This window comes from Hemiscyllium ocellatum, chromosome 1 (assembly GCF_020745735.1).
Source record: "Hemiscyllium ocellatum isolate sHemOce1 chromosome 1, sHemOce1.pat.X.cur, whole genome shotgun sequence".
Lineage (NCBI taxonomy): Eukaryota > Metazoa > Chordata > Chondrichthyes > Orectolobiformes > Hemiscylliidae > Hemiscyllium > Hemiscyllium ocellatum.
In genome coordinates this window covers 57,923,839-57,951,538 of record NC_083401.1, presented here as the reverse complement: position 1 = coordinate 57,951,538, position 27,700 = coordinate 57,923,839, and the positions used below count along the sequence as shown (strand labels likewise).

General features: G+C 37.0%; 1 protein-coding gene across 18 annotated transcripts in view; it reads right to left on the bottom strand.

The window, feature by feature from the left end:
- The window catches only part of celf4 (CUGBP, Elav-like family member 4), a 1,146,342-nt gene that overhangs the window by 532,929 nt on the left and 585,713 nt on the right, over nucleotides 1-27,700 (bottom strand). For 3 of the 18 annotated variants that reach the window (XM_060829482.1, XM_060829538.1, XM_060829464.1), the window contains exon 4: nucleotides 5,331-5,348. The exons of the other annotated variants lie outside the window; for them this stretch is intronic. In XM_060829482.1, coding sequence (XP_060685465.1) covers nucleotides 5,331-5,348 — 18 coding nt within the window. The remainder of the gene's footprint in view (nucleotides 1-5,330; nucleotides 5,349-27,700) is intronic. 18 annotated transcript variants of the gene reach the window in all.

Genomic DNA, 27,700 nt, shown 5'->3' with positions numbered 1-27,700 from the left:
CATGATGTGACCATAAATTGAGCAATTAAATTTCAGGGATAGTCTATGGTGACCATGGCAAATGGAATTAAAGGAAATAGTTCAATATTTGTGGGTGGCCATGAAAAAATGGGCTGGTTCAGTGGCTCAGTGGTTAGCACTGCTGCCTCACAGCTCCAGGGACCCAAGTTCAATTCAAGCCTCAGGCGACTGTCTGTGTGGAGTTTGCACATTCTCCCCGTGTCTGTGTGGGTTTCCTTCCACTATCCAAAGATGTGCAGGTTAGGTGAATTGGCAGAGCCAAACTGCCCACAGAGTTCAGGGAGGTATAGGTTAGGTGCATTAGTCAGGGATAAATGTTGAGTAATAGGATAGGGGAATGGTTCTGAGTGGGTTACTCTTCAGAGGGTCAGTGTGGCCTTGTTGGGTCAAATGGCCTGTTTTCACACTGTGGGTGATTCTATGAAATGGCTCAGAACCATTCGTCATGTTCAAATTTATCCACAACATTCCTTTTATGCTGCAATTTGCGCTAATCGGGTCATCAAAAAAACAATCCATCCCACTCCCCCTCCCAAACCTCCCCACCCCCGTCAAGGACCTGCATGAACAAGGAAGGCAATGGTGTCACTCTTGAACTAATCCTTCTTTTACCTTTTTATTCAGAGGATGTAGACATTATTTCTGAGTAGGCTAGCATTTATTAGCCATCCCTACTTGCTCACAGGGCAGTTAAGAGGCAACCACATTGCTGAGGGTCTGGAGTCACATGTTGGCAAGACCAGGTTAGGATGGCAGTTTTGTTCCAATCTGCAGTGGTTTCATGTTCATCATTAGACTCTTAATTCCAGATCTTTGTTGAATTGAATCTGTCCTCTGCCATGGCAGAATTGTAGCCGAGGTCACCAGTACATTATCTGTGTCGCTGGATTAATGGTCTAGCAATAATACTACCAGACCAGCATCTCCTCTCGAGATGGGAGATCCTTTACTGAAACAAGCAGAGGCTAAATCACAAAATATTGGAATATTTAATTGCAAATCTAATAGTGAAAAAAACAGAGAAAGGATTATGGGATTAAGAAAGAGAGAGAGCGAAATAAATATTAAGGAAAGAAAAGGTTAAGTAATTAATTTATGCTTTGGAAGTTTTTAAGATCCTTAACAGTTAACAAAATCTGACAAATTGAACCTCTGCATTTGTAAATGTCCAATTTCAAAGAGATAAAAATTAAAAATTTGTATAAATGTATATGGTCAGTTCCTACTTTTTTCTGGCATGCCTAGTGACTTCCTAATGGATAGGTGTGTTAATTTCACACCATTCTTGAGACAGTTGGTGAGAAAGTTATGGAGTTGACAACAATTTTCAAATTGCCACATTGGACTGCAAATGAGCAGATATTGGATGTTGTATCTGATTGACTCCCTTTTTTTAAATGCTGAGCCCTGATAGTCTCACCATTATTGTTACCATTAAACTTTTGCTAATATTTTATTGCTGATGGAAGACAATCCAGGTATAATGTTTCAGCTTTATCATGGCACAAGAAATGAGTTTGTGAGTAATGGTGGCATATGATCCACTTTGGGTGATGAATACAGATTAGAATTATTAGTAAAGAATTGGATAAATTTAGATGACAGATGTACAGGATTGCTGCTTTAGAGAATGGAAATGTCACAAAAGAGTAGTGGACACAGTTTTGAATGTTCTTCGAACTGATGGATAAAGCGTCAACAGGACCGACCATCAGCTCCAAGACTCATCCAGCAATGTTCGAGGAAACTAGATCATCATCAATGTAGCATTTGTGGCAGGCCATATAATGATGATTTGTTTAAATGTGCTCAGTGTTGTCCAGTTCAATGGTGAATTAATCACCAAAGTATTCAAGAGCAAAGTTGCAGGGATGTCTGTAATAGTGAGTGAATTATTTTTCCATAATCATAATGATGTTTCCTGCAGTGTGAACACTGCCACCCATCAACAGCATACAGCGCACTGAAAATCTGTTATCAATATTGGTAGCCTATGCCAGCTCAGAAAATGGATCCAAAACTTGAGAAGGCCACCATTTATAATTGAAGCAATTCTAATATATTTTTAAAACAACATTGAGGAATGATTTCAAAACTGTAATCTTAGTAGCATAATTTGTTGGTGGTCTTTAACGCAAGCTTTACTCTTGTGAATTATGATGTATTGAAGTGTCACGATTAGATTCCAGACCTACTATTCACTTCTGGTTAGCTATTATTCCCCCTGTAATTTGTGGCTTAATATGCTATTTCATTTGTTGCTATTGTTTTTAATGTGACAACCAGAATTTCATCCAAGATCTTAGAATTTAGAACAAAAGACAACAGATAAACCTGTTTTTCACAAATAATAAACTGCTGATTAAAAAAGTAGATAGCCCTCAAAGTTTGTACAAGTCAAAGTATTTTACAATAAGTTATTGGAGGCAAGAGTATATTTTAACTGTTCAGCTGAGAATTGCAAGTCAACGATTTTGACCTTCACAAATATTAAAAGAGGAAACAGTCAACTTTAATTTCTTTCTCAAGATGATTATGAAAAACAAGTTGTGTGAAGAAAGTTCAGAAAAAAACAGGGTGTATGCAGCACTCAGTGTTCCTATCAGCTTTCCTCTCAGCAATTATAATGATTCATTTGAAAACGCACAATAATGAGAGTTATTATCATTAGAGCAATGGATTGTTGTGTTGAAATATTCACTACAGCAACTGCTAAAATGATGCATATTTAAATATGCCTACAAGATAGCAAAATAATAATTGAGTTTAAGAAAAAAAATTAGGTGTTTTTATGCAACAATAATCACAGATGATCAGATTTGTTAACAAGTTACTTCCTTGCAATCTGACTTATGATATTTCCAAATACTTGCATATGCCTGCCGGTATTCTTGGCTTCCTTGTTTCTGATAAATTATCTGTGGGACCTCTGTATATAAAAAAAACACATTGGCTACTCAAGGCTTTATGACAGTGTTTATTTGGTTAAATCTGTCTGAGTACACAAGAAGAAATTATACCCCGTGGAACAGAATATAACATAATACATTTTCCTTTGGAGCCATTGGAACTGTAATTATGACTATTATATAACTGAAAATCAATTACAGTGCATTCAGTAACCAACAAGCTATACTATTGTTTAAACAATTACAAATTTACAAATAACAAGTGGTAATTATCCATTACTATCAGCACTACAACATTGTAAATAGCAATATGGGCTTGCTTTCTTAATCACTTCTGAAAGATGCACCTTAGACATTTCTGTGACAATTTTCACCCATAAAACCTGGTGTGTACATTTAAAGAGTGATCTTCTGCATCCATATGTAGTGGAATACAAGTCCGACTGACTTCGAATTTGAGTTCCACAAAATGCACTCTGTCCAGTAATTTGACTGGGAGATAAATATGAACTATTGGGTATAGGTCTAAAGAGAACTTTTCCCTTAGTCTTTGCTAACTAACAATTTGCTTTGAATGGTTCTAAATGAAATGTTAATCTTTATTTTGCTTTTAGATGCCAAATAGTCTGCTTCAAATGTTTTCTCTGCTCTGATTTATTCCAACATGATTTTATTGATTTCCTGGACCATTTTGTATTGTCCATATACATCCAGGTTTCAGGATTCCCTTTTCCAGCCCAGATTACAGCACATTGAGTAAGTCTTGATAAACTTACAATATTTAAGTATATTGCTGACATGATCATTTATGTTTGACTGTTTTGAAGTTATTTTTTGAAAATATGCCTATGGAAAAAGAACTATATTTACTTGACTCATGAGAAAATGAGAGCAAGTCAATTCTTATCTGGTCAAATAAATTGCATAAATCAGTAACTTGTCAATTCAGTACGGGAACACTTTAAATACAATCACAAACAAACCCTGAAAATGAGCTTTGTAAAATGTGTGGAATTATTCTTATTAAAAGACTGCATGATTTTAAACAGTGGTTGATTGAGGAAACTTATACACAATGTTATAAAACATAATTGATATCTGCAGACTCATACTCAATGTGTTTTGCACCACCACTTTCTTTCCTCTCTTCAAAAACGTTGTTGCTTCCCAATTATGGCCCTCCTTGCAATAAATTGTCTGCATTACTTCACACAACTTAACATTAAATATTTAACATTAACATTAAATAAAAGTAAAATTCTCTGAGGACTGGTGGTGTTTTAACCTGATGGTCACCCTGATTCAGGTGAGGAGTGAGGTTGAGAAGGTAACCTCAGCCAGTGTGGGAATTGAACCTTTGCTGTTGGTGTCATTCTGTATCGCCATCCAAGCTAACCAAACCCAATATTACATACGTGCGAGCTCACTTGATTATGGATGACCAAACGCACACATGTGAACAGGACGATGAGCCCTGCCAGCAGCTTTTGGTGATTTGTTTTACTCTGTTCCTAATTTAAAGATACTCAAGCCAATTCTGGCACCATTGATTGCTGCCACTTTTGAGATCAGTATCTTAGCATATGGAGGAGACTGAATCTATAATCAGCACAGTCTGTTTGATTTAGCTAGCTTTGGTTAAACTCACTAAACCAGTGGGGTTCGTTCTGTTATGTTGTCCCCTAATTGTAGCTATTCTCAAGTTCAAATTACAGCCCTTCATGCACAGCATATTTGTAAAGATAATACAGGAGTGCAGGGTTTTATTGACTGATGAGAAGTCTGACTCTGAAAGGGAAGCAATGCAGCTTCTAACTGACTCGTCACAGTTTTACTGAGGCTTCATGTAACAGGCCTGTACCCTACAAAAAAATTTCATGATTCACAATATTCAAATAACCATGCACTCTATAATCATGCACTCCCTATAATACAGTACAGGGAGGTAAAAGTATTGCACAGCTGATCTTGAACAAAGCATCTCATGTATCTCCAACACATGACAGTGTAGAAGCCACTGTGAACTGATGGGAGAAGAACAATGTGTCTGCATACTATCGTTTGTCAGTTTTAAATCCTAAGGAGTGCCAGGGGAAAACGGCAATTCCTAAAAGGGCTTGGAATCAAAAATCATTTACTCTGATAGTCAGTCTCACCTTTTCATTAAGATAGTTAGATATATGGGCCCTTGATGGAAAGTCTTGAAATGAGGAAGTTCAAAAATGGAAGGGAAATTCCATCAGTTTAGCTACATATTGCATTCCCACCTCCATCAGATTATTACCCCTTGCAGCAGGTAACCAATTAAATCTGCAGTGGGATTTAAGATGAGATAAAACATGAATAAAAATGGATTATGACAGAAGTAGGATGGCCTTACAATTTAGTACTCTAAGTCACCTTGTAGCAGGCATGAACCTTGAACATTTTCAAGGTGCACCTCAGCAGAATTGACTGGAGTTAATTAGATTTACTAGATTTACAAAATGTCATTAAGATATATGATCAACCATAATCAAGTTAAGGCGTAGCCAACCTAACTCCATTGTGTTAACAAGTGTCTTAAGGACTCATTGCCCATCGTCAATGTCCCAGTGCTGAATGGATTTTCGATGTAATGGGGTCACACTGAATCACTATTTTGAGTCTGCACGATGAATCGTACCAGTATGTGGCATCTACAAATTTTACTGATTTTTCCTTCTGGGCTTCCAAACAAGGTTCACCCTTTCCTATCTTATCATTTTAGAAGGTGAAAGTGCAGGCTGGCCACCTTCTTCCATCTTCTGTTGCCCACCATATAAGCTTGTTAAGGCAAACATCAGGCTTTAACTGCCTCTTAATTGGCCAATTAAGATGTTCAATGTACTTCAAGGTAAATAGACTTGCTCTGGGGGTGTTGAGAAAGGGGGAGGAGAGACAGAGAGAGAGAGAGAGAACGAACGAACGAACGAACAATGTTTCATTTTGCAATCGACATTTGATATTCCTGGAGTGACCATCCATTGCTGAGAAACCCCTTGGAAATGCTAAAGGTAATGAGACACATTCAGCAAAGTAACTCCCCTAATCCCTAAAGTCTTTTGAATTGAAATCTGAAGAATGAATAATATAAATTATTGACATCTGTATGCAAGAAATGATAAGCTTAGAAATGATGAATCCTTCACATTGAATTTTCTTTGCAAATTTCATGATGTTCAAATACCTGCATTGTAAACACACGACCCAAACAAATACCAGCCTTTGCTTATTTATGTACTCCTTATGTTTAAAAGATGGAGTGCAATAATGAGGAGATTGTAGGCATTCCCATCGTAACACGTACCAGGAACATCTGAACATGGAGGAAAAACCCTTCTGCACCAACATTACATGTCAGGCCCAGCTTAAGTAAAATGATTTCTATGCATATCAGGAGGACATTTTCCAGCTCAGACACCAACCTTCCTACTTTGGTCCGAGTGAGATCAAGAAGTTGGTAGCAAGTAAGGGTCATTTTTGGGAACTGGGTTCAGGTGTGACAAATGGAAGACACATAAGAAAGAGGACAATCACTTCATTAATGTGGGCCAGATTTCAAGAGGTGAAATGACTGAACATTGTCATGCAGAACTATAGGAAAATGAAGGTGGTTAGCGATTTTATTAGATTTACTAAATTTACAAAATGTTGTTAAGATATATGATCAACCATAATCAGGTTGGAGGCATAGCCAACCTAATGGACTGTGTGACCTACTGCTGCTCAGTAATCGTATGTTCTTACAGCAGTAAAATACTGAAAAAAAAATACGCTGTCTATGTGGCAGTATCTGACATATCAGATTGGATTTAATGCAGCCATCATAGTAAGAAACATGGTGGGAGACCCACTTAATCACAGAAGAAGCTACACATCAGTCTCCTAGTGACAGGAATACCTCCTACAATTAAGTTGGAGGTAGAAACAGGCACATGGCAGAAACTCGAGGTAAAACAATGCCTGCAGATGCTGGAAACCTGATTCTGGATTAGTGGTCCTGGAAGAGCACAGCAGTTCAGGCAGCATCCAAGGAGCAGCAAAATTGACGTTTCAGGCCGAAATGTCAATTTCGCTGCTCCTTGGATGCTGCCTGAACTGCTGTGCTCTTCCAGCACCACTAATCCAGAACATGGCAGAAACTCACCCACACATGGTGTGTTGTCAATTTAAGTTAATTCTTGAAAGTAAATTGCAATCAGAAAACTGTGCATAGTGCTGCTTGAATACGATGAAAAAGATCATGGGAGGATAGGGCAGGATGCAAATACGGTTTGTAAGGATGATACTTGGACTGGGAATCATCTATATGGAAAAAATAAACAGTTTGAAGCTTTTTTTAAATTTATGCATATCCAAGGGAAATGTGAAGGGAAGATTTCAGTCGTGGTCGAAACCAAAATACGGAGCATAAATATTAGGTTGTTACTAATACATTTAAAAAGGAAAGGACAAATTTCTCCTGAGAGTGATTAGAATTCACTAACACAGAAGAAATAGCTTAGATGCTTTAAAATGAAATCTATGAGTGAAAAGCAAATGAATAGAAATGTTGAAAAGCTGAAATTAGATGGGATGGGAGGAGAGCTGTGTGGAATTTAAGCATCAGCACAAATTTGTTGAGCTAAATAGATTGCTGGTTTATTGCATATTCTATGTAATTCAATGTAATAATATCCAAAACATGCACAATATAGAGATACAAAATCTGTTCTGATAATGATGATTCCACTAGATTTCCTCCAACTATGTCACGTGCAATGCAAAGGAAATTGTCTAAATTTCACTTAAGCATGATGGTATTCAGAATGAATTCATGGAGAACTTTCCCATAGGAGTCTAAGATGAGTCTGGTGGCTATGCCTGACCACATGCATAAAGGGAAAGGGAATGAATATAATACATTTAAAGGGCTGAATTCTGAATTTGATACTTTTATTGTAATGCACAATTGATGTGGCATGTACATATATATGTGTAGTTGTACAAGCAATTTAACGTTAAATTTATACTGATGTTTTAGAAATTCTACATTAAACTGGTTGTAAAATAATGTAGTAAACCACTCTTTTTGAAAAATCAGCAGCAATACAAGTGTCTCTGTGCGGATCCTGGAAAATGCCGACGTGACTCTGAGTTTTCAGTATATCAGCCCTAGAAGAGCATATGAAATGAACACAACCTCTCAGAATGACATTATGACACAATTAATCAAATTACTACTAGTAGTGTAAATCCATACATGAAAAATTGTACATTATTAAGTGCCTCTTGTGTGATGCAAACTACATGCTCTGCATGCGACAATTCCTCCTGAACATTGAGAGAAGGCAGACTGCAGTGGTTCCCTGCAAGATGATCCAAGCAGTGCAATCATTAGTGAATATCTCCTTCTTTAACCTTATGAAGGGAGATAGAGCATTGATGAAGCAGGACACTGCCCTGAAGAATCACTGCAGGACTGAGATGATTGGCCTCCAACAACCACAACTATCAACCTTTATACAATGAAAGATTCAACCAGTGCAGAGTTTTACCCCAATTCTCATTGACATCTATTTTGCTAGGATCCCTTGAGGGAACACTCAGTCAAATGCTGTTTAATATCAATGGTGGTTGATTTCACCTCTGTTATTTCACAGTGGAGAAAGGCCAATTTTGGCAAGAAAGGCCAAGTATGAGGCAAGAACTTTCAAAAGCTGATTGGAGGCAGATGTTCGCAGGTAAAGGGACGGCTGGAAAATGGGAAGCCTTCAGAAATGAGATAACGGGAATCCAGAGAAAGTATATTCCTGTCAGGGTGAAAGGGAAGGCTAGTAGGTATAGGGAATGCTGCATGACTAAAGAAATTGAGGGTTTGGTTAAAAAAAAGAAGGAAGCATACGTCAGGTATAGACAGGATAGATCGAGTGAATTCTTAGAAGAGTATAAAGGCGGTAGGAGTATACTTAAGAGAAAAATCAGTAGTGCAAAAAGGGGACATGAGATAGATTTGACAAATAGAATTAAGGAGAATCCAAAGGGTTTTTACAAATACATTAAGGACAAAAGAGTATCTAGGGAGAGAATAGGGCCCCTCAAAGATCAGCAAGGTGGCCTTTGTGTGGAGCCGCAGAAAATGGGGGAGATACTAAATGAATATTTTGCATCAGTATTTACTGTGGAAAAAGATATGGAAGATATAGACTGTCGAGAAATAGATGGTGACACCTTGCAAAATGTCCATAGTATACAGGTGGAAGTCTTGAAACACGTAAAGGTGGATAAATTCCCAGGACCTGATCAGGTATACCCTAGAACTCTGTGGGAAGCTAGAGAAGTGATTGCTGAGCCTCTTGCTGAGATATTTGTATCATTGATAGTCACAGGCGAGGAGCCGGAAGACTGGAGGTTGGCAAATGTGGTGTCACTGTTTAAGAAGGTGGTAAGGCCAAGCCAGGAAACTATAGACCAGTGAGCCTGATGTCGGTGGTGGGCAAGTTGTTGGAGGGAATCCTGAGGGACAGGATGTACATGCATTTGGAAAAGCAAGGACTGATTAGGGATAGTCAACACGGCTTTGTGCATGGGAAATCATGTCTCACAAACTTGACTGAGTTTTTTGAAGAAGTAACAAAGAGGATTGATGAGGGCAGAGCAGTAGATGTGATCTATATGGACTTCAGTAAGGTGTTTGACAAGGTTCCCCATGGGAGACTGATTAGCAAGGTTAAATCTCATGGAATACAGGGAGAGCTAGCCATTTGGATACAGAATTGGCTCAAAGATAGAAGACAGGAGGTGGTAGTGGAGGGTTGTTTTCAGACTGGAGGCCTGTGACCAGTGGAGTGCCACAAGGATCGGTGTTAGGTCCTCTACTTTTTGTCATTTACATAAATGATTTGGATGCGAGCATAAGAGTTACAGTTAGTAAGTTCACAGATGACACAAAAATTGGAGGTGTAGTAGACAGCGAAGAGGGTTACCTCAGATTACAACAGGATCTTGACCAGATGGGCCAATGGGCTGAGAAGTGGCAGATGGAGTTTAATTCAAATAAATGTGAGGTGCTGCATTTTGCGAAAGTAAATCTTAGTGGGACTTATACACTTCATGGTAAGGTCCTAGGGAGTGTTGCTGAACAAAGAGACCTTGGAGTGCAGGTTCATAGCTCCTTGAAAGTGGAGTTGCAGGTAGATAGGATAGTGAAGAAGGCGTTTGGTATGCTTTCCTTTATTGCTCAGAGTATTGAGTACAGGAGTTGGGAGGTCATGTTGCAGCTGTACAGGACATTGGTTAGGCCACTGTTGGAATATTGCATGCAATTCTGGTCTCCTTCCTATCGGAAAGAAATTGTGAAACCTGAAAGGGTTCAGAAAAGATTTACAAGCATGTTGCCAGGGTTGGAGGATTTGAGCTACAGGGAGAGGCTGAACAGGCTGGGGCTGTTTTCCCTGGAGCGTCAGAGGCTGAGGGGTGACCTTATAGAGGTTTACAAAATTATGAGGGGCATGGATAGGATAAGTAGACAAAGTCTTTTCCCTGGGTGGAGGAGTCCAGAAATAGAGGGCATAGGTTTAGGGTGAGAGGGGAAAGATATAAAAGAGATGTAAGGGGCACCTTTTCCACGCTGAGGGTGGTACATGTATGGAATGAGCTGCCAGAGGAAGTGGTGGAGGCTGGTAAAATTGCAACATTTAAAAGGCATTTGGTTAGGTATATAAAAAGGAAGGGTTTTGAGGGATATGGGCCGGGAGCTGGTACGTGGGACTAGATCAGGTTGGAACATCTGGTCGGCATGGATGGGTTGGACCGAAGGGTCTGTTTTCATGCTGTACATCTCTATGTCTCTATGACTCTATGTCCATGTTTGGAACAAGACCGTATTGATGTCTGGAACGGAGTGGTCCTGCTGGAGCTGAAGCGAAGCATCACTAAACAGGTTACTGGTAAGTAAGTGCTACTTGACAGTAAGCATCATCTGCAACCTGTGCATTATTACTCAAGGAAGGACACACAGACATGACAAAGCTTCACAGATTGGTTCTTAGAATTAGTGGATTGTCCTATTAAGCAAGAATAATTTTGTGCAGTTTAAAAGAGTGAGAGGTGACCTAAATGAAACAACCTCTTTAAGAGGTTTGGGAGAAGGGGATGGATAGGAAATCTCAAATATAAGATTACAGCCTCAGAATAGGGGTAGGTTCTTTGGGACCAGATTGAGCAGAAACCTTTTCACTTAATGGGTTATCAATCTTCTGAAACTCTCTAATCCAGGGAACTGTGACAGCTCATTTGCTGAGTATATTACATAAAAGAGATTGATCGATTTTTGGTTCCTGTGATTGTGGGTATGTTTGCCGAGCTGGGTAGTTGATATACAGACATTTTGTCCCCTGTCTCAGTGACATCTTCAGTATTTTGGAGCCTCCTGTGAAGCGCTGTGTACTGTGTCTTCTGGAATTTATTTGGTTCCGTTCCTGCTGCTTCTGGTTGCCGGTTCCAGTTGTTTGCTGTAGCAGCCGGTATATTGGGCCTCGGTCTATGTGTTTGTTGATGGAATGTGTGGATGAGTATCATGCTTCCAGAAATTCTCTGGCTATCCCCTATCTAGCTTGTCCTATGATTGTTGTGTTGTCTTAGTCAAATTTGTGATCTTTGTCGTCTGTGTGTATGGCTACTAGGGACAGCTGGCCATGATGGTTAGTGACTAGTTGGAGTTCGTGGATGCATATTGCTAGTTGCCTGCCTGTTTGCCCTATGTAGTGTTTCATGCAGTCTCTGCATGGAATCCTGTAAATTATGTTAATCTTGCACAAGATGGGTATAGGGTCTTTTGTCCTGGTGAGTTGTTGTCGGTTGAGCATGATTTTGATTACTATGGAAAGATGGGGTTGATGTAAATGGTCTGTTTGAGGCAGAAAATCAGCCATGTTACTGTTGAATGATAGAAAAGGCTGGAAGTTCTAAGGCATCTACTCCAACTTCAACTTTTGATTTTGCTGATGATAGAGAATAGATAGGTGGATAAGTATTGGCCAGAATGAATTAGTCATCTTTTTTGTCAACTGGACATCTATGGGCCATCTTTCACTGTCGGAGAGGTGTCAGTATTGTAATTGCTCTGAAACAGCTTGGCAAGAAATGCAGCTAGTTCTGGAGCACAAGTCTTCAACACAGTTGTTTGAATGTTATTGGGACCTATAGACTTTGCTGCATCAAGTGTCCTCAGCCATTATTTGATAAAGTTTGGGATTAATTGATGTGGAAAATCATAATTTCATTCTATCATAATTACCCCAATTTTAGGCAATATAGCTGGTACTGAGGTGGAATGGGGCCTCCTTCTATTTCTTATGTTGTGTTCTTACTCCTAATTTCCATTACTCAACTTTATGAAGGGTTAAATAGATCTTTGCTCAGACCCTTGGCAGCCAGATATCTGTCAGTGCTCATTTAGTACTCACAATTCACCATAACTGACTGGGCTGCTACTTTAGGCCACATTAGATGCCCAGTTCAATCAAAGTGTTCATCTTGCTTGATGTCTCATCATTACAAATGGATATGTAGACAATGTGAATTGACAAAATTCATTTCATTTAAATACAATGGAAGGGTTTTGCAGCATTACCCCTAACAGTGAACTTCCCTAGTACTAGTGGACAATGTGTAGGGAGATATGTAATTTTGGAAGAAAAAAATAAAAGGTCTTAATTCTAGACATCAGCAAGGCTGAAATGAAACAAAGCTGAAAATGTATTGCTGGAAAAGTGCAGCAGGTCAGGCAGGATCCAAGGAGCAGGAGAATCGACATTTCGGGCATGAACCCTTCAGGCCGAGAGCATACAAAAAATAGCTGGGCCAGAAAGGGTTAACTGATCATTGTGGGAGTGACTGATTTAAAATAAGAACACTTACAATGGAAAGTAATTCACTGTCATTCTCTCAAAATACTGCCCTGATGGATTTTAAACATTAAATTCTATTGCATATTTTAATGACGTTTACCTACCTTTTTATTATTAATACTCCATTTGATAAAAAATGCTGTTATTTCCATGTACCAAAATTGCCATTGTACATAATGGAAATGGAATAGAACTTTTTAATACTGTCAGAATAAGGTAATGAATAAATTACCACTGTCTTAATCTTTCATGTCTTTTAATGACGATTCCCTTTAAGAGAAAGTGGATAATAATTTGCCAGTGAAATGATTAAAGATGAACCATTATTAGAAAGCATATTCCACTAGATTGGATATGACTTCCAGATTTATCTGTGGCGCAGGCTAGAGAGAACCAATACCTAGAGTCATGGGCTCTTTCATTTTTTTTTCTGGTGACAGGATGGAGAATGGACAATGTCAACTCATTGTCATCGAGGGGCATTCCATACCTTGTTTTTCTCCTGCATTCATTTAGCCTTTCACTTGAGACTCTACCTATTGTGGCTGTTTCACACTAACGGAGATGAGTAATCTAGGCTGCCTGTCACTTCTCCTGCATCACGATGCTGCCTGCATGGAGTCTAATTGCCATCACAACATTTGAATCGACACTTCATTTAGAATACGACATTATTTTGCAACCAGAGGAATATGAATATAGAATTTCTAATAAAACTATGTAATGTTAGACAGCAGGAAGACTTCAATTCTTAAAAAGAAAGATTTGATTTCCTAATTTTTTTCCCCACAGCATCAATGACCTGGCTCACAGGGTTCAGAATCCTTTGTTTAATTGCCTACTACATATCAGTTAAATTGAAAAAAAATGTAATAAAGTAGTCAGTCAATTGACAAAAAAAGTCTTTGAAATAGTATTAGGAATTCTTATTGCATTAGCTTCACTGAATTGTTTTCCTCTTCCTATTGAGAGTATCACACAAAGCACTTTAATTAGGTTCTACTTTGCCTCTTTTCTTCCCTGCTGTCTTTTTTGATTCGTATTTGCTTTCTGTGATTTTCCTCAATTTTCTGACCTCCTTTATGTTCTTTTACTTTATGTTCTTTTCCTCTTATTTCCCACTTTCCCAATGAGTTCTGAAGCAATGAGTTTATATTAGAATGGAAATGAGCTGACTGCTTTTGAGGTCATGCATTTCGTTGGCACCTTATAGTTATTAAAAAGGGATTACATCCGTACAGAACCTTGGATGGCCCATACTTAAAATTTTGTGCCCAGTCCTGGTCTCCACATTACAGAAAGGACCAGGAAGCAATGAAAAACAAAACAAGGATCTTGCCAGAATTGAGAAGGTAGAACTATCAGGAAAGTTTGCTGTTTTCACTTCACTGGAATAAAAAAGGCTAAGTAGAGATCCAAGAAAGGTAATTAAAATGATAAAGTTCCATCAAGTGGATGCGGAGAAACCAGTTCTTACTCATGGGAAATAAAACAGATCAAAAGGGCATAAATATAAGATATCCACTAACATCCCAAATTAAAACTTAGGAATATGTCTTTCACAGATATGATACAGAGCAGCTGAAGCACAAATTATTGATTTATTTCAGGATAGAGTAGATGTGCTCATGATGAAGAACAGAATGAATATGAGGACAAAGTGTGAAGAAGTAATTAGAGTGGGAGGATGCCTGAATGGAGCATGACCATCGCCATTGATTGTTGGGATAAGTAGACTGTTTCTGTACTCTCGATTCAAAGTAATTCAATTTAGTGTAACATAAACTACAGTGAAGCATCACTTACAGCAAAGGTAAATAATTGATTTATGATTCTATACAAAGTAGCTTCAAGGCTGAAACCGATTAGTTTGGGAAAACATTACTATACCCTACCCCAAATCCAAAATTAGTTTTCAATTTCAAACAGATTTTCTTCTATTTCTTCCAAATATTTTCTGAATTCCTGTAGTATAAGATTATGATGTGGTCCAGATTTATACATCAGAAATTGAGCAGGACTTATTTTAAAGCTACATTATCTTCTGAAATATGTTGCATCCTTAGGCCAAGTGATTTTTTAGATCATGCGTCAAACGAGTTTGGTTGCCATTATATGTCAGTTTAAAATGTAGTGATGTATCCAATCTCAATGTTGAAGTTTGGAGTTAATAAGAGCCACTGGGGAAGAGTTAGTTTGAAATACAGTGGTAAGAAGGATCAAATTTCCCAATGAGAAAAATCAGTTTTGTGCCAACTTGATCTATGCTTCAGTGAAAGATCAGAGGCAGAATTCTAACCTCAGAAATAAATCACACAAGCTCAATTCTTTCTTTGAAAACCATCATGGCAAGGTAGTTTAGTCACTAATGTTCTGACCTGAAAATTTTAAAGAAACTATTTGAAGTTCCATGTATGATGATATAGTTTTAAATTAGTATTCACTCTTTAGTTCCATTCAAACTCTTGTATTTCAAACATTACTGATGATAACATAAAACAAAAATGCTTTATCATTATTAATCAAAAAGGTTTATTAGTTTGTCTTTATGCTCAGTTTTGCTCTTTTTTCCATCTTCCTTTCTAACCACTTACATGTCCTGATTACTTAATTTACATGATGCACCTTTGTAATAGTGATCAACACTGAATTGAAATTTTCTTTCCTCAATGCTAGCTATAGATTAATCTGTAGTCACTGGTGGCAGTAATCAGGAAGAGAGCTGACCCCGAAGAAAGCAAAAAACACTGAACTATCCATTTGAGAAAGAAGATCCGAATTTTTCCAAGACTAATTAAAACATACATCTTTTATAAAGGCTTGACAACAAGTATATTAAAGTAAGATGTAAGTTATTATTCTTGATGCAGGTTCTTTTTAATGATGAATGCAATTCTAAGATCTCATTAGGATTCTGAGCTGCTGTCAACTAGTAAATCCATTGCTTAAAGTCATCTATGGAGTGTAGTAGTTTTGAAATTATTAAGGCTGCTTTGTTCCAGAATCATTGCACAAAGTGTCAGTTCCAGCTTGAGCAGTGATAAAGTGAACTGACACATTGAACTTCTTGCCAGTGGGGATCATATTAGTGCTCATGTAAATCAATTCCACAGAAGATTTTGTCCTTCTGGATGGGGGCTGCTGTGCACATGAGCAAAATGGGCGATATATCTTTTTCTTTTCAGTTGCATATTATTTTAGATATTTACATTGTTCTCTGTTGTTGCGACTGTAATCTTTGAAACTGAACACTAGTGAAGCCAACAAAATAGGAACATTAGAAACAGGAGTCAAATATGCTATTTGGTTTTTTGATATCTTCACCACTTAAAAGAATTGTGGCTGACCATGTTACTTAGCTCCATCTTCCTGCACTAACCTTAATAGCCATTAATTTACTTAATAACCCAAACGTTTGTTGATCTCCCTTGAATATGCTTATTAGTTGAGTATTTACAGTTGTGTGGACTCAAGACGTCCAAACCTTCATAATCCTTTGGGATTTTTGAATCCTTGCTCTAAACTTGACCTCATCTTATATCTACATCTGGGCTTTCCAGCAAGGATACTGGAGGGCAATGTGAGGCAGGAAACCTGGATGATTCATTCCTGGAGCCAAAAGAATAACTACAGCACTCATATCAAGGCAAGATCAGTTGGCTCAGTGACAACTGCAAAAGAAAACTGCAAACACAGAAGCAAAAGTAGATGTTTGGCCCATTGAACCTGTTTAGTCCCTCAATTAGGTCATGGTTAATCTTTAACTTAACTCTACAGTATAGGCATTTTATAGCTCAATTTCACAGTGAATATAATTTAGAGATGCCGGTGTTGGACTGGGGTGTACAAAGTTTAAAAGTCACACAATACCACGTTATAGTCAAACAGGTTTAGTTGGAAGGAGAAAGTGCGGACTGCAAATGCTGGAGGTCAGAGCTTAAAATGTGTTGCTGGAAAAGCACAGCAGGTCAGGCAGCATCCAAGGAGCAGGAGAATCGACGTTTTGGGTATGAGCCCTTCTTCAGAATTCCTGAAGAAGGGCTCATGCCTGAAACGTCAATTCTCCTGCTCCTTGGATGCTGCCTGACCTGCTGCACTTTTCCAGCAACACATTATCAGGTTTAATTGCAAGCACATTTGCTTTTGGAGCGCCGCTCCAAGCTGATGAAGGAGTGGTGCTCCGAAAGCTAGTGTGCTTCCAATTAAACCTGTTGGACTATAACCTGGTGTTGTGTGATTTTTAACAGTGAACATTTAATCGATGTAAACAAAATTAAACATTCCAATAGCAACTTGTGATATCAGGATAGAATCTTTCTCTTTTATTGTAGAAAATCTTAATTTATGGTAACAATCTTTTATGGCAGTACTGATCTTCCTTTTGACTATAAAACAGGCTTTTACTCATTCATGGTGCTTGTCTGCGATCTTGTCTTTCAACTAGAAAACCAAACAATGTCTGTCGTCTGAAGAATGTACTGTTCATGTGCCATTTTTTCCATGTTATTAAGCACACATCTGGGGTTTACATACACTGGCTTGCTCATATGCAAATACAGTACTATACTTCAAAAGGCAGTGACAGCTAACATAGTCAACTAGTTGAAGATTCCAATATTCAGTGACAGTCCTTCTTACACAAAACATAAGCAATATCGGCACAGTTCCACTCAAAACACATGTGCATTGTCATGGCAATTTGTTTAAAATTTCAGTTTAAATCTTATGTCCCAAAGAAAGCTATCAGCAGACTGAAGAATCAGGAAGTCAATTAATCCATTCTGATAATTATTGACAGAATTGTGAAATGTCTTTGTGCTTCTTTATTCATTCTTTATCCATTCAAAATCAGAATTACATGGATTAGTATTTAAAGAAATAAATAATTCTCTCCAAAAATCTGTTAATTTCACAAGTTCTCATTTGCAACTGTGATGATTGCTCACCCAGTTATTTTTATGATCTTGATGTTTTTATTTGATTAATGATTTTGTTGTGACTGAGGACTAAAAGGGGTTTAGTCCAAGCAAATACATCTGTTAAGAAGGCATCTAGGTTCTGATGTGCAGTTCATGAGACTCAAGACTTTAAGTATCGCCTCCTTTATAGTTGTAATAGATTAAAAAGATGCCTCACAAGTTGCATTTCGGCAGAATTTTATTTTTTGTTTCAGTACCCCCAAAGATATATATCCTCCCTATGTTCAAGTCATGTTTGCATGTCAAAAGCATCATTGTTATCTTCCCAGCCCACTTAACTGATTTGTGAACAAATTTTAAGAAACAAAAAGCTCCATCAATTCTCTCAATTAATCATTTCCTTTCCCCCATTGGCCAATCTTGCCTCCTCAATGAATACCACTAAAAACTGTTTCTTCATCAGATATCACATTGCTGTTTGTGTGATCTAGTTGAGCACATAGTGAGTGTCAATATTTTCAATACAGAGATCAGGTATATAAAGCTAAATGAGAGAAATGAAGCACTTTGAAACTAGTTAAAGTGATATGCATAACTGCTTTAAACTCTAAGTGACAGCACCATATAAAAACAAGTTTTTCTGGAAGTATTGGGTTTGATAGACAAGGAACATTTGAACATTGGATGCCTGCAGTAGTTTCTTCATGGATGCATTATTCTGATGTGTACCGTTATTGTGAACATTGTCAAGTCATTCAACTGTAGGGGCATAACAGACAAGCTAAAAGCTGCTTCAGCTAATGGCATTGCATGCTTTCTCTTAGAAATAGTCACTAGGCCTCAAGATTGGGACTCCATCAGTGGGCATTGAAAGAAACAATGGCATCTGTCTCATCCGCAATTAGTTAAATTTATTATAGCTATACTATGCACTACTCAACTTTTCTTTGGGTACTTTGCAAACTAGGTCAGGCAGCATCTGAGGGGTAGGAGAATCGATGTTTCAGGCATAAGCCCTTCATCAGGAAGGGTTATGCTTGAAACGTCAATTCTCCTGCTCCTCGGATGCTGGCTGACCTGCTGTGCTTTTCCAGCATCACACTCTAGACTCTGAACTCCAGCATCTGCAGTCCTCAATTTCTCCTACTCTGCAAATCAGTCTCCCTTTTTTAAAAAAAATCTTTCTAAGAGGGTATGATTACTGGTGGAGTAGCCAATTCATCTCCAATGCTCCCCAAGAAACTATTACTGATGTGTCACCTTTATAAATAAGCTTCTGCAAGTTGGTTAACAACAGAGACATTACTGCCAAATCTAATTCTTGTCTCTCACACACATACCAGTTCCAACAATCATGGGCAACATTTCTGGCCTCTACCTTAAAATAGCACTGGAGCACTGAGGCTAAATACAATATTTATACCAGTGAGGCCAAAAATTCAGCTTAGAAAGAGGATCACATTTAAGACTTTTCTATCAGTACGAAGCTAACTAAATGAACTGAAATAGCTTGTGGGCCTAGCTAACTGAAATGATGCAAATTCATCTTCACATCACTGATTGTGTCTCCTGCTACATTTCTGTTGTTTGCATTAAAAAATGCACAAATATGATAGTAAAGATGGGGGAAGTTAAAGCAGAAAATGTAATTGAGACTCAGCAATCCAGGCAGTTTCTATGTAAGTGGGAGTGTTAATATTTTCAGTAAAAAAAAGAATTTTGTCAGAATTTCGTCAAGCATCATTATTATGAAAAGCTTCTTATTGCACCAGATATGACTCACTGAAGCAAAAATAATCCCTGCTGGTTAGCACAGTGATGTCATGGTGAAGTCTGCATTGTAATCCTCCTCTGCATTTTGCAAGAATTAAGCATTCTTGGAAAGTGAGAGTAAATAAACACCGCAACATGAAAATCAGTAAGATTCTATAAAGGATTAATGATGCATCTAAGAAATTAAAGATATCCCTCTATATGCATTAACAGTTCTTCATAAAGCAGATTTTAAAAATGTGTTACTTTCATACAGCTCAAATTTGGGATATTTGTCATATTACATGAGATATCATTGGACATTAACTGCATAACACTATTTGCTATCAGTGAAATGTAGATTATTTTTCAAAACTTGCGGATTACACAACATAATCCAGAAACCAGGACTCTTGAATTTTACAAGAATAGGGCTTGATTGAAAAATGTTTCACCACCTTCAAAAGGCAAATAATAGATGGGCAATAAGTACCCATTCATTCATTAAAAATTAGTGCATTGTAAGATGATTTCAATTTACTCACATAAATAAGCCCACATGCAGATATAAGCTGTGCTAGGATGAGCCCTCTGAATCATGCAAGCTTTTGACCACTAAGAGTTCTAGAAAGGAATGGTGGTTCAGATAGTAAATATGGTGTACAACATCAACCATAAATACTGGCCCATGACAAGTTTTATATTCTATATGGAGTTAAGAATACAAATCAACTAGCACATAGTTTTATTTAAAACATAACCTTCTTTTGCTTGATGTTTATGTATGCATAGATCTTGATATTAAAATTTGCAACATTTTATGCTTCATCTATCTTGATTTGTGAACATATGAAAAAAATGTAGAGCCTTGCTACAATTTAAGTACATCTCACAATTAATTATGAATTATTTATCACATTTTGTGTTTCTTTTTGATTCAGTACTGCTGGTATAGATTCAAAAATGAATAAGTGAATTATAATAGCACTAGAAAACAAGCACAAATATATGCATATCTTTGACATTAATGGTGATTTCCTTACATACAATGATACTAATCTTTGTAAAATTGATTAAAGTAAACATAAAATGCTGATAGTAAATGACAGTACATTAATTTTAGAGCTTCACTTCTTTGAACTTACATATGGTGGCACTGTCTTGCTTCAAAGGCAAGAAATGTAACTTATGAAACTTTGCTGCAATTTTAAAAATATAATTCAATGCTCTGTCAATAATGAAATATTGGCTTTAATTTTCTCCAGTGGTTATGGCAGAGGTGAAGACAGAGTAAACTTTGAGACACTTTGATAAAAACTGGAAGAACTACAGATGCTGGAAATCAGAAATAAAATAAAAAATTGCTGGGAAAGCTCAGCAGGTCTGGCAGCATCAGTGGAGAGAAATCAGAGCGAACATTTCGGGTCCTGTGACCGTTCCTCAAAACAGAGATTAACTCTGATTTCTCTCCACTGATGCAGCCGGACCTGCTGAGTTTTCCCAGATATTTCTGTGTTTGTTTGTGTTTGAGACACCTTTGTCCGTCTTAGGTAGCATATGTGTATTTCCTACTCAAAAGAATTTCAAAATATATTGTATTAATCAAATTATTAGAATTTTAAGGATGAAGGATGTCACTGGATACCAAAGCTTGGTCTATAAAAAATGTGGAGTGACCAGATTATAATAACCTTTTCTGTATAGCAAATCAAATGAAACTTATGTCACAGTGATACAATATTAATATTTGTCAGCTATGACTTTGTTGAACTCAAAACATTGTGTTCTGAATTGCATATAAAATCCAATGGAAGTGTTAGAAGTCTCTTTCTCTCTGCCTAACACACATAAAAGGTTCATTGAAATAAGACTAGGAAGATTTTGGCAGTGAAAGTAAAACAGATTCACAATATACAATATTCCAGTCTCGTTCAGCATGTAATATTGAGCTAGTCTTTTCCTAAAGCTTCTCTTACATATACTAAGTAGTGACATTGTGACAGAGCAGAATTTAACACATTTTTCTAGGTCAAGAAAATTTACTTAGAGCAGCAAAATTATATTAACTATTGTGCTGACAATAAAAATTCCTGATGCATTTTAAAACAACATGCAATTTTGTCATTTTTGGGGACTGCTTTCTTTGAAAATGAATTTGATCTAACTTTAAAATATTGTTAAGTTGGCAAAAACGCTTTGACAAAATTAATTACATATGATTGGCACAGTGTTAGAGATGGTCGGCTGTCAATCATCTCTGATGCTGAAACTAACACATATGACGTTGGTATGTGGAAAAGAATTAATTATTTTAAGTGTTTTGCATAACAGTTTCAAACTAAAGGGCGATTTTTGAATGATAATGATTTAAAACATGCAATTCCATGCAAAATTGCTTACTTTTTAAAATAATATTAATAAGCAGTGTTGTATTCTTATAATAGTCTGCGAACTTCCAGTAATTGCGAGTCTGTCGATCCACGTAATGATTTTGAGTTCTTAACAAGGAATGCCTGTTTCTGTCCATGGTACTGAATGACAGACAATGACTGTCTCTGGCCATGGTGCTGAAGCTCAGCGAGACAGACTGTAACTGTCACGGTTTGCCGTGATGATCACAGCATGACAGCTAATATCTGGCTACGTCCAAGGTACAGAATCACAGTACGAAAAACAAATAACTGTCACTGTCACATAGTGAAGCCACAGCCAAAACAACCAATTCACAACTCTACATAAACCAATTATATTTAAACATAGGCTAATATACAAGAAGATCTGGACAAGGTGTCTGGCATACAAATGAAGGATCTGGAGATGATAATATATCTGTTTGAAGAAGTCAGGCTAGGAGCATATGCACAGCACTGCACAGGTAGTAATGAAAAAGAGCACAGGGGAATCTTTAAATTTTGAGGAAGCTATAATTCTTTTTGATTTATGGTCTATCAATGGCATTTTAGAAGAGCTGAGAAATATCCTAGCGCAAGCACCTACAGAGGGTTTCAGTGCAGACTAAAAATAAATGGTAAAAAAAAGTGAAAGATTTAAGATGGATATTCACAGTGGGATACACATAAATTGGAGTATTTTGATTGTGAAGAGGTGTACAAACTTAAAAGCAACTTTGAATTAATTTTGGAAAGAAAGACAAATGGATTAGTTCTAATAACCGTAACATTCATTTTAAATCTTAGATCGAAGATGTTCTAGCCTATTTAAAAAAAGAAAGCCAATGAAAATGCTGATTTTAAATGAGAACGAACATGAGTGTCCGATTGAGAAATGTGGAACAAGTGGATAATTCAATTGATTAAAAGTTTCTGCATTCATCTCACAATTTAAAAAAAAACCCTGAAGGTAATAATACCTCAATATTAATGACAGTTCCTCTAAAACCAACAATACCAATTGGGAATAGCATTAATACAAAACCAGTCAAATGATATTGTGTGTTTATTCCATTTTCATTCCATCTCCTTAAAAGTACATACATTATATTTCTAAAGTTGTATCAATGAATCTAAAGTTTTAATGTTAGCTCTTCTAGGAATGTTGAACTAATCTACTAAACAAACTGGGCTTTAGCTTTAGTCATTGCAAAATTGTTTTGTTACTATTAATTGGTTGTGCTGTGCATTAGTACTTTTTTCATCATACTATTCACAAACAAATCCTAAATTATATTAGTTAGCCTCAATATAAGAAAATTACCTTGCTACACAGGCCAGATGGTATCATGCTTCAGTTCCAAATTTAAAACGTGATAAATTCTATGCATGCATTAGAAATCAAATGCCCAGCCTGCAGCAAATTTTGTCTATCAATCTATTCTATAATTAAAGGCAGGTCTGTGACTTCCTTAATGAGAGTTTAATTATTTAGGGTGAGACAAAGTGGACTACGCAGAATGTAAATTATTCAAGTTCTTTACAACAAGTTATTCTCCATTTTACAAGAATTGTGTAATAATTAGAAATGTGTGTCTGGTTCCATATGGTATGAAGTTCCATATTTATAAGGCACATGAATGCATGATCATGCATTCAATATTACTATGCGAGTTTGCACATAACTGTAAGTTGTTATATAAGAAAACATTGCTGTGAGATTTTGCAGAGGAAATGTGGCCTCAGAAGGAGCTTTGATACATGACATATTATTACATGTTTGTAATATGATGAATATTCAAAAAAGCATATCAAAATTATTTGAAGATCCAATCGCTTAATTTTTAAATAAAAGCAAAATACTATGGATGAGGAAAATCTGAAACAAACAATAGAGAATGCAAAAAAAAACTCAATATGGCTGGCTGGAGCTGTGGAGAGAGAAACAGAGGGAACATTTCGTGTCAAGTTTCAAGTTGAGCCATACAGTAACTCGTTCCATACAGTTGCTACCAGACCTGCTGAGTTTCTCTAGTATTCTCTGTGTTTACTCAATATTTAACTTTATTAGATATCATTCAAAAGCTTTTCCTGTTACTGGACTAATAATTTCAACATCATTCTGAAACAGAATATGCTTCATGCTAGTTAAACATCTTTCAAATATCACATCAAATTGTATATTGAAATGGCATTCAAGTTATAAAACACCTTAGATAACTACTGTTATTCTTGACAGACTCAATTGATTGTATTTTACAATGGAAAATATTATAAATTTAGCTAAACAATGCTTGAACACAATGTTTTGTTTATATCCCAATGGAAAAAATCCAAAATATATACTACATCAAAGCTAGAGAAGAAAAAAATGTCAGATGTTATTATTGACTATGTAACATTTTTTCTGTAGGGTGAAAAATATTTGCCTGCGCACAAAGCTTAAGATGGAACTCAGCTGCAGTTAGAATAAATAAAATGTCAGACTTGATTTACCTTCTAGACCATCAATGACAGAATGTTGTCCATTGACATTGTGAATGAAGTAATGTTGACTTTTGGAATGTGTCAGCAATACTCATAACATCCAAACATGACAGGACAAACTCATGCTCAAAGATGAACTAAACAAGACGATCTCATGAAGGCAATGCCTATGGGATGACATGAAAATTTCAGGAATACTTCAATATTTATGCTGATCAATAATCCAGCAAGAATCATGAGATATTCTTTGGAGGTGTTTAACAATCAACAGTAATTTATTTCTGAAGTTGAGTGGTAAGAATTGTGCAATAAGGCAAAAGTTTCAATGAGCTTGAGAAATATGATTGTCAAATGACATCTCTTCAGAAATCAAGAATTTAATCTACTTCTTTCCAAAATTTAATCCAATTCTTCCCCACTATGGCCCCATCTTAATACTTGGGAATTGGCTTGATCATATATGGAGGATGGGGTGGTTGAAGGGATGGTAGCTGAGTTAGTGGGAAAATGGTGAGCAGGGAAAGGGCTAAGTTTTGTTCACAGCTATTTGAAAGGTTTAAAGGGATTGTGGAGCTGAAAATCACAGTATTTCAGTCTCAAACCCAGGATGCTCTTGTTAAACTCAACATTTGCAAATCCTGCCTCAGAATTCATCACCCTTAGGGTCATAAGCTACTCTGGTTTTATCTGTTATCTGAGTTGTATGTTTGCTTTTTAGAAATAATTTGTCAATTTATATGTTTAAAGCTCCATTGCTTATTTTTTTAAAAAAGGTTCTTAATTGAGACTCTGAAGAACCATTCCAATTGGGCCAGACCTTCTCCGAATAGTCAGAGACCAGACAAATGACCAGAGATCTGTGTTTGTTTTAGGTCCTAATGCAAGAACTTCATGGAAATTGCCCCAGAAGTTTGAACTTCCATCAGACTATGATAATGATCCCTCAGACCCACTGAAATAGTTTTTATTTTTAATACAAAAAGCCTCTTGACAGTTCCAACTTGAGAGGTTACACAGGAATTGCTTGGTGGAAATGTAACTGTTGGAAAACTATCAATTGACACTCTATCCCATAACTCCCTCCTCCTTTCCTAATCCTTAATTCCACTCTTGATCTACCCCACACCCAGCTTCCCCCTTATTCCCTTAACTATCCAACTACTTTTGATTCTCCTAACCACCCTGATGACTTACTCCTAAGCTACAAGCCCACTGTTGTAAATTTCACAATGCAGCATCCAATATTTGGCATGATTCCACAGAAAGGCAATATGTGCTAAGTAATCCTGAGTTTGTGAAGAGTTATGCGGACAACCAATCTGGGATTATCAATTGGGCTCACAGCATGGTGCAATTGCATATACTTGGAGATATGTACATTAGCACACAGATACTGTTTTCAGCAGACAGGAAGAATATGTGCATGTTTCAACTCAACAAAATAGCTAACAGCCATTCTTTGGTTTGTTTCTCAGGGCAATGCTTTGTCCAGTTAGAGGCCACAAGGTTAGACAAAGGTTGGCTGTTAACTGTCAGTCATGATTAATTCCATTGCAATGCTTCTACTAATCAAAGCTCACTACCAAAAAATCTGCACTTTCCTTACATAGAGGATTTTTTCCTTTACTTTGGTATCCCTTGAAAATTGTCCTGCTGAATGCATGATAGAAAACTAGCAAAATGTGCATTTTGTCAGCAATACCCAATTCTGTGCTGGGAAACAACTTTGATGTGGCTTCTTTTCTGTTTATTAGTGAGAGAAATCATGGGTTTGGTGGACAGGGTTAAAGTAACCTTGGGGAATTTGCAGCAATATAGTATATAGATGATATAGCTAGAATGAAAGGATAAAAATACTAGTGGTGTGGCCACTAATCAAATGAACTGTTTGGTATTGGATTGTGCAAAGTTTCTTGAGCATGAGGACAGTTACATTTCTTCAATCAAGAAGAGACAATATTCCATGTGTATTCTGACATGAGCCTTGTGGATTGTTTTGTAGCACTGTAAAGTCAGAAGATCACGTACCTAGCATTTACTATAATTCTATGAAAGTGGATGGTGATGGCTATTGTAATTCTGCTAAATGTCAGATCTGTGGCTTTGACATTTTATGTTGGAAATGGCCAAATATTTAATAGGGTTAATAAGGTACTGTTAAACCTAACAATTAAAGTGCTACACTGGCAACCAAAGGTTGTATGGCGTAGATAGGGTTATGTCTGCAGCTCGTAAAAAGAAAATTGAGCAGTGTAAAATGGTTGCCAATCGCTTTGAACATGAACTTTGTTCTTGACCCCCCCCCCCCCCCCCCGCACCCCCGTGAGTTCAACGTCTTGCACAGAAATGTGTAAGCAATGTAACTATGAAAGCACCAATCAATTTTAAAAATTGTATCCTCATGTCCTTCAGGGAAGAAATTTTCAGCCATATCTAGTCCAGGAAGATAGGATCAAAAGGATGTGCTGATAGTATGGGATGCAGTAAACAGAGTGAGTGGAAGCTTGTGTGGTGCACAAACATTTGCATCATGGAATAGTCCATTTCTGTGTAGAAAATGTATTTGGAATTGGTAGCTACAAGAGTCTTAATGACCCTATTTTGTGCAATGCACAGGGATCACATAGATTGTATAACCAACACTTCCTTAAGATTTGTGTACAAATAACTCACTATAATCTTAAAGGGACTGTGGAGTGCATTAATGGGTATATGTAGCAAAGAGAAATCAGAGGAAGTGTTGTTAGTAATCCTGCTCATTTTTCAAGACAAAAGTGACTTCATAAATAACTTCCAAACTAGTGGTTTATGAACCATGAAAGGTATATTTACCTTTTTTGAAAGAAGTTATTTATTGCGTAATATATTTTCAGTTTACTGTTTTTCTATTAAATTACAAAGCTTTTTTTATATTAAAAAAAATGAAATAAGTGTGGACGTTGTAATGTTCTGAGGAAGGGTCATTCAACCTGAAACATTAACTCTGATTTCTCTCCACAGATGCTGCCAGACCTGCTGAGTTTTTTCAGCAACTTATGTTCTTGTTAAAGTTTTGTCTATATTAAGTCACTTTTTTGTATTTAAACGAATGAGTAGGATCAATAGTGATGTTTCCTGTAATTTCTTTTTGCTATGCATACTTTTGCTGCACTGCGTGGTCCCTATAAGATTGGAAGTGGCTGTGCATGCACACACCCTTAAGGGAACATTGGTTGTGCATTGTCTGTTTGATCATTGTACATTGCCCAGCATGCTCGCTTTAAGGTTTCTGAATGTTTGCACACTTGCACAGCTTAGAGGGAACACTGATT